This window comes from Engraulis encrasicolus, chromosome 17 (genome assembly GCF_034702125.1).
Source record: "Engraulis encrasicolus isolate BLACKSEA-1 chromosome 17, IST_EnEncr_1.0, whole genome shotgun sequence".
In the NCBI taxonomy this organism is placed as follows: domain Eukaryota; kingdom Metazoa; phylum Chordata; class Actinopteri; order Clupeiformes; family Engraulidae; genus Engraulis; species Engraulis encrasicolus.
In genome coordinates this window covers 48,164,261-48,177,053 of record NC_085873.1, presented here as the reverse complement: position 1 = coordinate 48,177,053, position 12,793 = coordinate 48,164,261, and the positions used below count along the sequence as shown (strand labels likewise).

The 12,793-nt window shown below is 43.0% G+C and overlaps 1 protein-coding gene across 1 annotated transcript in view; it reads left to right on the top strand.

Moving 5' to 3' along the window:
• The window catches only part of lgi1b (leucine-rich, glioma inactivated 1b), a 26,218-nt gene extending 14,093 nt beyond the window's left edge, over positions 1–12,125 (top strand). Inside the window, exons 7-11 of the mRNA XM_063220797.1 lie at positions 3,081–3,245; positions 6,019–6,146; positions 7,431–7,814; positions 9,872–10,003; positions 10,535–12,125. Of these exons, the coding sequence (XP_063076867.1) occupies positions 3,081–3,245; positions 6,019–6,146; positions 7,431–7,814; positions 9,872–10,003; positions 10,535–10,708 (983 nt within the window). The 3' untranslated portion in view covers positions 10,709–12,125. The remainder of the gene's footprint in view (positions 1–3,080; positions 3,246–6,018; positions 6,147–7,430; positions 7,815–9,871; positions 10,004–10,534) is intronic.
• The last annotated feature ends 668 nt before the right edge of the window (positions 12,126–12,793 follow it).

The window sequence follows — 12,793 nt, the reverse complement described above, 5'->3', positions numbered from 1 at the left end:
TACAGCGCTAAGGGGACTTCTTTGACTCTCAACCTCAGGACTCCGAAGGTCTCCTAACCGAAGGTCTCCTAAAGGGGCGTTCACCCGACATAAAGTGGATACCAGAAAAGAAACAAAATGATGCTTCTTGTTAGATCCACCTTCTTTGGTGCGACCTTGCGTCCTCCACTTGTGCTTGTGGCCTCGTACCAGGAAGAAATATGTCATGATGACATCACTGACAACAGCATTATATTTCAATATCTTTTCAAGAGCTCAATTGTAAAGTAATTTTCTCATTTGCAAACTGGATGGTGAATGTAGAATAGTCCCCCCAATTTTTTTTTTTGGCAAGGCTGACAGAGGGGAAACTCTATTGTTTTCTCCACGGAGGAGGGGCCAGGAGGCGGGGCGAGGCAACAAGCACAAGTGGAGGACGCAAGGTCGCATATTGGAATGCACCCACAGTGAGAGAAAGTGAAAGCCCAACTAGGAAACTCTATCCAACTCCTATTGTCATGGTTGTGACACAGCACTCCACAGCACACAATGCACGCTGCACACAATGAAACTGCATGTATGCCTCACCCGTGCAAGGGGCCAGCCCCCAATGGCGCCTGAAAGGTAAAGTAGAGAGAACAGTTTTTTAAATCAAATTATTATTATTATTATTATTATTATTATTATTATTATTATTATTATTATTATTATTATTATTATTATTATGACAAAATAACAAAATTAAAAATCACATAACATGGGGAAAAAGAGGGAGGGGCAGGACAAAAAAAAGATAAAACACACAAAAACAAAACCAAGACAAAACAAAACCATAAAGGGCTCTAGTGTCCCATCAAGTCCTTGATAGAGTCAGTGAGAGATAAGATTTTATTAACCCCGAAGGAAATTACACACACATGCACACACACACACACACACACAAGCACACACACACACACACACACACACACACACACACACACACACACACACACACACACACACACACACACACACACACACACACACACACACACACACACACACACACACACACAGCAGGCGACTGATTGCAAAATGTGTTTTGTAGACTCAGGTCATAAAGTGCTGAAGGCTGTGCTCCACCACAGTCTCCGTGGAGTAGATTTCAGATCTAAGGGCAGAATAGATCTCTTCACTTGAAGAGCTTCTTTCCAAAATGAGATATCAACCATTTTTGACTTTTGCAATTGACTGTTACGTAAGAAGTCCTGTCATGTATGCGTGCCTTCTTGCCATTCAAATGTTTTGAGAACATACTTTTTAAACCTCTATAAAAATGCATTTTGCAATGCAATTCAATGGAATGCCCATACAAAAATGTCAATTTCCCCAAAATGTTCCAAAATGGATATATCTCATTTTGGAAAGAAGCTCTCCACTTGCTTTTAATTTCCCCTGGGAAACATAAAGTGTATCTGCAGCTAGCCTATTACCGTAGCATGCCATGTATAAAGGAAAATGGCATTTACATTGTCAAAGTTGTTGTTGTTGTTGTTGTTAATCTTACTAGCCAAACACACATTCACCAATGGGTCAAATTGGCTAGTAAGTTTTAGTGGTAACACTTTAGAATAATGGATGCAAAAAAGCATTATAAAGACTTAATAAATAATTAACTATTGATGAACAAAACATTAACAAACGTTTGTAAATGACTAGGAAATGTAAACAAATGCTTGTAAATGACTAGGAAATGGTATGTTAATATTTTATATTTATCAAACATTTACAAGTTGCTTGTAAATGAATAAAATACTCTGTTATAAGGTGTGTAAAATCTTGCAGATATCATTTGTAGATATTTTATAAAGCATTAATAAAGCTTAGTTAATAATAAAAACATTTGTTAATGTTTTATTCATCATTAGTTAATTATTTACTGAGTCTTTATTAAGGAACATTATTATAAAGTGTTACCAGTGTAGTTTCTACCAGCCAATCTGAATTATCCCCAGCATTTGGCCGTTTGGCGCGTGTTATTTTAGAGCCCTTGTGAGTTCTGGTAGTACAATAGTAGTAGTAGTAATAGTAGTAGTCAGGGGTGCATTTCTGGAAAGCGTAGTTGTTAGCAGTTAGCAACTTTGGTAGTTGCCAATGGGAAATTACATTACAACCAATGAAGTAGCTAACATAGTTAGCAACTACGCGTTCCAGAAATGCACCCCAGAGTAGTAGTTATAGTAGTAATAATAGTAGTAATAGTAGTATTCTTCTTCTTCCCTTATTATTACTACCAGAGAGAGTAGATAAGAGAGAGGTGCCATTGGCCCACTGTTTCCGGGTTGCACTGTCGTAAGGGGGAGGGTGGTAAATCCACCTTTAGGCAGACATAGTCAGACCTAAGGACTGTTCTATTCAATGCTAGGAGTATTATGACACGCCCCTTTAGGCAGACCGGAACCTGGTCATGTTAGGTGCCCATAGCAACATATTACATTGGCATATCTCTATATACTTAAGGAATCTCTGTTAATACTATTACAATTATTGTTACCACGACTACTATGATGACCATATTATGCCTGCCTCATGTGTTCCCTCACGCATTACTTTATTGTTTCTGACAGTTTGCCTGCATCAAACAAATAAGGCGTATGCAATGCATGCAATGCGTGTTTACACCCTGACAGTTTATAAAACAAAACACCACTTATTCCTCCACTAAATGTGTCGACATCTCTTCAAATGACACTTGAAAACAAGCGCACGCAGGGCCGCTGACAGCTGTGGCTGGGCCCAGGACAAAGTCATCTGAAAGGGCCCCCCCAGCCCAATAGATACAATGTAATGATGAGGCCCCAATTTTGGGCCCCCTCTCTCCCTGGGCCCGGAACAGCTGATCCCTTTCGTCCTGCTCTTCTGTCAGCACTCCTGCCGCATGTTTTGATGATCAGGCCCCCAAGTGTTACTCAACTCCAGCTCCGAGCTCCGAGCTGAAATCTCTTTGACAGACTAACAGCAGTTCACTGCCCTCCCCTCTAATCCCCCCCCTCTCTCCCCTTTGCCCACCCCCCCCCCCCCCCCCCCCCCCTCTTTGTGTTTGTCCGTCCGCTTCACAGAGTTCGCCTCTCACCAGCCCCTCAAATTCGAGTCCATCTCGGTGGAGGCCTTTGCATTTGGAAATGATCAATACGTGGTGTTTGCACAACCTTTCACTGGAACTTGCAGCTTCCTGGAATGGGACCACGTGGAGATGGTCTTCAGGACCTACGACAGCATCGAGAGTGAGTAAATCATAATAACAACAGCACGCTGTTTTATCAGGGCGGCTGACAGCTTTGACTGCCCCGGGCCCGGGACAAAGTCCTTTTCAAGGGCCCCCCCATCCAATACATACAATGTAATGAGAACTCAATTCTGGGCCACCTCTCTCCTTGGGCCCGGGACAATTGACCCCTCTGTCACCCCCTTTGTCGGCTTCCTTGCTGTTTATCAGCCTCTCTCGCTGGCTGGCCTGACTGGGCTTGGAAGGTGGCTGGCTGGCTGCGTGGTTGTTCGGTGGTTGTTGTTTGTCATTTTCACCACTAGGGGGCGGTTGGTTTCTCTTAGTTACCATGGAATCCTGGAGTAGAATGTGAAAAAGTTACACATGGTGTTTGTACTGTAGCTATTTACTGTTACCAAGAGAGGGAAACTTTATTGCACTGCAAAGGAATCTGCCACTCACTCACTTCCCCCTTTGTTCGAATATCTTGTATTTGTTCTCATTTCTTCTTAGGTCCTCCTCTAGCGAAAATGTGCAGCTGTATTTCAATCTATCTTTCTTTGATAGGCATTCATGTACTGAGTCCAAAGTTAAAAGAATAAGATACATAAAAAATATAGTGGGTAGGCCTATAAATCTTTGCACATTACAGGATGAGACACAAGTTTCTTGCAGAATTTCAATGATGTTTATGTACTGTGAATCAATTTACGTTTTGAAATGCCATTATTTATCAAATTAACACGGTGAGGACTTTATCAGATTCTGCTTTAGTTCAGACATGTGTCCTACTGAATGACCTCTGTGGGTATTTCTGGGCACTCTTTTACTACTTGTTTCCTTTAGTTCTTTACTTCCATTTAATCTAAGTCCTGCAATGTCATAAAAAACCTACTGGACAAAAAAACACATTTTCACAGTTTTGGTTGGCACTGCTCTAAATAAAATTTCCAGCACAGACAAACAATCTATTGCTTGCGGCAGGTCAGGGAAAAGAATTTGGGGTTAGGTTTGCTGAGCGACTATGCACCGTTTCTCCTCTGACTTCCCATGTGACGTCAGGAGGGATTGTCAAACTTTCAACAGCTTCCCCCACTTTGCTTGTGGGAAACTCCTTGAGACATGAACAGCAGGGCTGGACTGGCCATGTGGCATAGCGGGCATTTCCTGGTGGGCCCTGCACCCTTTAGGCCCCTATTTTCAGAAATATATATATATACACATACAACACATATGTACACATACATATAAATACATATATTTCTTACATTTCTGAAAATAGGGGCGCATGAGGGTGCGGGGCCCATCGGTGATTCAGTTCTAATAATGAGGCGCCCCTTTAAGCCAAAAGTGCCCGAGCCCTATTTCTCCCCCAGTTCAGCCCTGGAAGGGATTGTCAAACTTTCAACAGCTTTCTCCACTATGCTTGTGGGAAACTCCTTGAGACATGGACTGTAATTAGATCCCCATCATATGACCATGATTTTGGTGTAAAGAACTTGGAACAACATTTTTATATCCCATATTACCTAGAGGACCCTATCATATGCGGTATGGGGCACCTAAGTCTCCATCCCTTCCGGGCGTCTTCTGGGGCTGACAACGGAAAAACTTTTGACTGGGCTGTAATGGACTGATCAAAGCTATTTTCCGACCCACCTCGCATTTCCCCGTGGATCACACATATGCTGTGCCTCAGAATTAATAACAACCAATGGTGTGCTTGTTGACTTCACTTGGCAAGCGATTTTTGAGTTGTGAATGTGCAAAAATATGTAATTATTTGGACTACACAACAGACGTCGCATGTCCGACGTGCAGCCACTTAAGCCACGGTGCAGCGGTAGGGTTGGCTGTGCCTCGGTTCACGTCAGATATGCGAGGCGCAAGTGTAGTCTCCAACACAGTTTTGCACAAAAGCTAAAATAACGTTTCTTGCGTGCCGAAAATGAGTGGTCTTACGACGCAAATCCAAACCTTTCAAATTCACTGTCATCATATGTGAAATCCAGAGCACATGCCAAACGGGATGAGGATTTAGCTTGACTCGCTCCATTGACTCGCATTCAAAATTTTGCGAGCTCCTGCCCCATGTATCGGAAGTAGAAGGGCGTGACTTAGGTGCCCCATTTCAATAATTCCTCTGCGCTAAGGGGTTAATGGTTTGGATGTTCTCTGTCTCTCTCTCTTTCTCTCTCTCTCTCTCTGCCTCTCTCTCTCTCACTCTCACTCCCTCTCTCTTCTGCTCTCTCTCTTTCACTAACAAACGCACACACACACACAACAACTCTGTGTGTGTGTGTGTGTGTGTGTGTGTGTGTGTGTGTGTGTGTGTGTGTGTGTGTGTGTGTGTGTGTGTGTGTGTGTGTGTGTGTGTGTGTTTGCCTAATACACTTACCTGTACTTTACTGTGACATTGTGAGAATTTTCCAACCCATCATACTCTGTACACTGCCTACTTCTACATAATACTATATCATCTGTACCTGTCAACACTTGTTCCAGGTCATGTTACAGTAAGATTGTCTACCTTAACTGACAGAGTATGTTTTCTGCATTGGTCTATCCCAACTCACAGAATGTCTTTTTGCACAATTACCTTTTTTTTTACATTTATTATCTTTACTATTTTATTTATTTTCTCCTCCCTGACTATTCCTGTGTTATTTGTGTCTTGAAATGTTCATGTGGGCATTTGTGTATCTGTGTATTTACGTATGCTACTGGATACCTGAATTTCTCCCTGGGGATCAATAAAGTTACTCTACTCTACTCTACTCTACAACTGGCAGGCACCTCCACGGTGGTGTGTAAGCCGCTGGTGATCGATGAGCAGCTCTTTGTGGTCGTGGCGCAGCTGTTTGGCGGCTCACACATCTACAAACGGGATGTGTCGGCCAACAAGTTCATCAAGAACCAGGTATGGTGGATCTCATTCATAACCTCTTCACGTTGCATTCAAACACACTGTGCAGGAAATGGTCAAAAAAGGTATTGCAACTATGCTGCTCATTGAAACTGGGCTGCCTATTACCAAATTTGATCTCTACATGAAAGTTTACTAAGTAATAAACACATTTTTTCTAATGTGGTCCAAGTACAGCAGCTAAAAATGGCTATTCAATAGGGCGGACCATGGAGAAGATCCCCCTTTTCATGTATGAAAAGTGCAATTTTTCCAGGCATAGTGAATTCTTAGAATTTGATGGTGGTGGCAAGTATTCATGAAAAAGGTAACATTAGTGAATGGGCAGCATGAGTTCTGGAAATAAACAACTACAAATCTCACACAGTGTCCCTTTAAGGGCCTCCGCACATTGGCTCCGACAGCACTGCGGAGCACTTTCGCTTCCGACACAATTCTGACCCCCAAACCCAATTTCACACGAACAGCATGGATAGTCAATGGGGGGGCTCCCACAAAATAGAACTCACCTCTAATCGCTCACCGACATCCGCAGACATCGGCGCCGGTGTGCCGGGGTTGTATTGAAAATAATGGAATCGAACTTTGGCAGAGCAGTGCTCTGCACTTTGGCGGAGCCGATGTCCGAAGGCCCTCACTTTTCCAGAGCATAATTTAGCCCAGTGGTTCTCACCCTTTTTTGAACAAATGCCCCCTTGACCTCATCAAAAGTGTCCCAAAGCCCCTTGACCTCATCATAAGCCTGACAATGCCCCCCTCAGTATCAGTAAATTAAACAGACCAATGCCCCCCAATGTCAATTTAGCACCTCCCCCTCTCAGCTGTATCCTTCTCAGCTGTATAATCCAACGCCCCCCTAGATCTCCCCAACACCACCTGGGGGGATGTAAAGTCCCTGTTGAGAAACACTAATTTAGTACAACTTATTGTGCAACTCATAGTTCACACATAATGTAAACATACATAATAGAATATAAATAAAATGCAATATAATAAAATATATTATAAGCAGGGCTCTAAATTAACACCAGCCAATTGCCCAAATGCTGGTGAAATTTAAGTTTGACTGGTAGAAAAGGCCAACTTACTAGCCATTTTGACCAATTAGTGCACGTGTGTTTGGTTACAAAGATTAATATCCACTAGCCATTTTGGCTGGTGACGAAAAAAGTTAATTTAAGAGCCCTGATTATAAAATATGATTTTAAAAAAATACGGATTTTGTGCGAGTTCACCTAATCCTAAAATGAGCACATTTCAACTCTGTTCCAACCACAGGACATCGACTTCCTGAAGATCCGCAAGCCCAACGACATCGAGACGTTCCGCATCGACGGCGAGCACTTCTTCGTCATCGCCGACAGCTCCAAGGCCGGCTCGACGACCGTCTACAAGTGGAACGGCAACGGGTTCTACTCGCACCAGTCGCTCCACCCGTGGTACCGGGACACGGACGTCGAGTACCTGGAGATCGGCGGCAAGCCGCACCTGGTCCTCTCCAGCAGCTCGCAGCGCCCAGTCATCTACAGCTGGAACAAGGCGGCGAAGCAGTTCGAGCGGCGCACCGACATCCCCGAGATGGAGGACGTGTACGCCGTCAAGCACTTCCACGTCAAGAGCGAGCTCTACATCTGCCTGACGCGCTTCATTGGCGACTCCAAGGTGACGCTTGTCCACAATGTCATGACTTGACTTGTTGTTAATGTCCCATGTATCTAGATCAGTGTTTCCCAACCAGGGGTACGTGTACCACTAGGGGTACGCGAGCACACATCAGGGGGTACGCAGAAAGATGTAATAATAGCAAATATATTGATTATAGTCACATTGGGATAGAGGAATAGAGCATGAATGAGGCTGAGGGGGTACTCATCATATGACAAAATGGCTTAGGGGGTACGCAGGACAAAAAAGGTTGGGGAACACTGATCTAGATGACCTTGTTATGTGCAGTATTTCGATTAGTGGTATAATCGACTAAAGTTGAATAAGTGATTCGTTTTTGGCACCCCTAATTGCTACATGTATTGTGGTGATACAGTCAGCATACTGAAATGAAATAGGGCAAAAGTGTTAAAAAAAATAGAGCTTAATTAGGCCTAACAGTTTTGCTTAATCAGTGACTCCAAGGTGACACTTGTCTACAATGTCATGAGTTTACTTGTTTTTATGTCCCATGTATCTAGATGACCTTGTCATATCAAGTCAAGTCAAAGTTTATTTGTAATGCACTTTTAACACAACAAAAGCAGCTGACCAAAGTGCTAACAGAAGGGCCTACGTAAAAAAAGACTTGAAACAACATAAAGCAACAATTGACAAAAGACATGGAGACATCCATAAAACACACAAAAATAAAAAACACAGGCATTAGTGGATACGATATGACTGAAGAATATACTGAAGTCAGTATCAATAAGAACAATGCAGTATTTCAATAATTACAATAATAGGCTATTCATGATTCCCCCCCCTGCGCTTTACTGTTATGTAAACATTTCTGAAAAAAAACATAGGGTGCAGGGCCCACCAGTAAGCCAGTTCTGCGCCTCTGATTATGAAGAGTATCTTAAAGCTAAAAGTGCCTGGTCCCTATTTCTCCCCCCAGTCCAGCCCTGTTTGACTAACAGAAATTCTGTGGGGAACACTGCTATTAAATATAGCGATTTAGTATCATGGTTTACCTTTGCATTTACCTGACGTGCTAGCCTGATAAACCAGCCTAAATGTGAGACCGGAGTAATTTATTCTGGCCCCGATGAGCGTTACCTTGGACGATTGCTGATCAGAACAACCTGTTGTTTTTTCAAACCGTGCTGGCGCTCTGACCAATCGGCGATCTTTGCCGTTGATGTGCTTTCCCAACGGTGTTGCAAGCTTCGTCGTCACTCCCTCAAAACCCCGCCCGCTTTGATTCAAAACAAATCTCTGCGTTGTAATTGGTTTTGCCAGACTCAGGGCACAGTGTTCAAAACGTTCTCAGATTCGAGGCCAGACCCACTCGCAGCTGAAAAAATTGGGCGCCCAGCGGGTGGCGCTGGTTTACCAGGCTACTGACGTGCTTCATGAGTGACTCCAAAGTAAGGGGTGGGGATTGGCCAGACATTTGCCTGATCCTCCCCCATCATTTTCTCCTGAACATTTCCTGCCCTGTCCGTACTATCCTATCAAATTAATAATATGACTGATCCTATGCTTAAACTCTCTCTCTCTCTCTCTCTCTCTCTCTCTCTCTCTCTCTCTCGCTCTCTCTCTCTGCGGCTTCATGGTCTTCCAGTCTGTGGTCATAATATGGCTAATTTTATTTACAATGTCATTAATGGGTAACCTCTCTCTCTCTCTCTCTCTCTCTCTCTCTCTCTCTCTCTCTCTCTCTCTCTCCCATCTCTCTCTCTCTCTCTCTCTCTCTCCCATCTCTCTCTCTCTCTCTCTCTCTCTCACACACACTCTCCCATCTCTCTCTCTCTCACACACACTCTCCCATATCTGTCTCTCTCCCTCTCTCTCTCTCTCACTCTCTCTCTCTCTTCCATCTCTCTCTCTCTCACCCATCTCTCTCTCTCTCTCTCTCTCTCATCTCATAGGTGATGCGCTGGGACGGCAACATGTTCATGGATCATGACATGACTAATTGTTTGCATTGTGTCATTAATAGTCTCTCTCTCTCTCTCTCTCTCTCTCTCTCTCTCTCTCTCTCTCTCTCTCTCTCTCTCTCCTAGGTGATGCGCTGGGATGGCAACATGTTTGTGGAGCTCCAGACTATGCCGTCGCGCGGCTCCATGGTCTTCCAGCCCGTGGCCATCGGCAGCTGGCAGTACGCCGTCCTGGGCAGCGATTACTCACTCACGCAGGTCTACCATCATATAGCTCATATCTTATGTGTATAATGCAGGTCTACCATAATATGGCTCATATCTTATGTATATAACGCAGGTCTACCATCATATGGCTCATATCTTATGTATATAACGCAGGTCTACCATCATATGGCTCATATCTTATGTATACTGTATTAAAGGTCTACCATAATATGTAAAATTAAATATACCATTAATGTTACCTTTTTCATGAATACTTACCACCAGCATCAGATTCTAAGTATTCATTATGACTGGAAAAATTGCACTTTTCATACATGAAAAGGGGGATCTTCTCCATAGTCCACCATTTTGAATTTCCAAAAATAGCAATTTTAGCTGCAAAAACGACTGTACTTGGACCATACTAGCAAATATTTGTTTATTACTTAGCAAACTTTCATGTAAAGATCAAATTTGGCAATAGGCAGCCCTGTTTCAATGAGCAACATAGTTGCAGTACCTTTTTTTTGACCATTTCCTGCACAGTGTCCCTTTAGTGATGTTCCCTTTCTCTGCCCTCAGGTGTACCAGTGGGATGTCAAGAAGGGCCAGTTCGTCCACTTCCAGGAGCTCAACATCCAGGCACCGCGGGCCTTCGCCCTCGTCTCCATTGACAACAAGGAGTTCCTGCTCGCCTCCAGCTTCAAGGGCAGGAGCCAGATCTACGAGCACCTGATCATTGATCTGAGTACCTAAACAACGGCTCATAAACAACAATAAACAACGACAATAAACAACGACAACAAACAACGACAACAAACAACGACAACAGCAACGACAACAACAGGGAGCAACGACAGCAGTAAGGAGCAACGACAGCAACATAACGCAGGAGCCAGATCTACGAGCACCTGATCATTGATCTGAGCACCTAAACAACGGCTCATAAACAACAATAAACAACAACAACAAACAACGACAACAGCAACGACAACAACAAGGAGTAACGACAACAACAAGGAGCAACGACAGCAACATAAAGACAGGAGCCAGATCTATGAGCACCTGATCATTGATCTGAGCACCTAAACGGCTTATAAACAACAACAACAACAGCAACAACGACAACAACAACAAGGAACAGTGACAGCAACTAAATGGCGTCTGCTTGGCCCACAGGAAAAGAGGAGTCAGATTTACAGGCACCTGATCTGATCCTAACCCAAGACCAGCAAACAAACCACAACAAAAAATGTTGTCTGCTTTCCCCACAAAAAGGCAGAAGTCAGATTTACCAGCAGCTGATCAAGGATCTGAGTAACTAAATGCTCACAAACGGTGAACGGCCACCTGGATTCACAAGCTACCGTCCAGTGCCACATATTCCAAAAAACTGCTTTTACATGTCCAATTAGTCACAATTTCCCAATGTCAAGTGTTCTAGCCTTGGTAGTGTGTGAAACACCCAGTGATTGTATTCTGAGAACTTTCTCTTTGGTGAGCTCCGCAGAGTATCCAATCACTAGGCGTTTCACGCACTACCAAGCCTAGAGCACTTGACATTGGGAAATGGTGAGAGTATTTTGGACAGGTAAAACCAAGTCTTTGGCAAAATGTGTCACTGGATTGTCACTTCTAAATCCAGGTTGCCCACCAACGCTTACAATCATCAACAACAACGACAAACAATGACGGACAACGAAAGCAACAAAACAATGTCTTCTTGGTCGACAAGAAGGCAGGAGCCAGATTTACAAGCACCGGATCGATGATCTGAGCAACTAAACGCTTACAAACAAGACCAGCAAACAATGACAACAAACAAAATGGCATTTGCTCGTGCTTGGCCCACAAGACAGGAAAGTTGAGAGCTAAAGTGGAGGACAAAAATGCAGTAACACTGACAAATACTGACAGAGACAGACTAAGTGCATGATATAACCAGTGCTAATAATAATGAAAAACACAGCCTCTCTCTCAGATGAATGCCTTGCTAGAAACATCCTTTGTATCCTTCTCTGTTGTCACCAACAGTTCTGCACTTTTTCACTTTTTCCTCTTTTCTCTCCTTTAAACAAAAGCCATTGTCTGTGTATTCTCTAAAATTACAAGCTCCCCCAAACATGTGCTAGAATTGTTTACCGAGGATTTTAAATAAAGAAACACAAAAACATTTAAATCTTTTCATTACAATGTTTAACTGAGAAACAATTGCCAAAATGAAATGTTTACAATTTTTACGATGAACAATACAGTAATTTATAGAAACCACTTTTTTGTATGACACCAAGGGACCATGAAGAGAAAACCACAATATGTGATGTTAACATAAAACGCTTTTTAACTGATTAATAAAAAGCATCTATAAGTGCAGCAGAAAGTTAACTGTTAGTAATTGTGTTCTCTGACGTAACCACAGGTGAGGGTTTAAATTTGTGATTTTGTTTGTTTGTAAACTGTGCATAGCGCTAATAAAACTCTTCAGTAAAAAAAATCTTAAGTTTTGCCCTCTCTGCAGCCTTTAACGACAATATAGAAATATGCCTTCATCATTCCAATTCCCCCAGGTCTGCCTGCTCTGGTTGAATTAAAGTAGGCCCAAGACTGGTGTATTCTCAAAATGAAATGTTTTTTGCCTATGTCCTTCATACAACCTAAACGTGTAATTTACAATGTAACCTATAATCACTGCAGCCAGTCAAGGAAGTCTTATTCAGGGGGAATTCTGTGCCAGATTCTGTGTAACTCTAGCTGCGAACAAGTCTAACTGGTAGGCCTCATGGACGGCCGCATAAGAAGAGGAAAAACTATGTGAAACGTTACAGTTGTCCACCAAGCTCA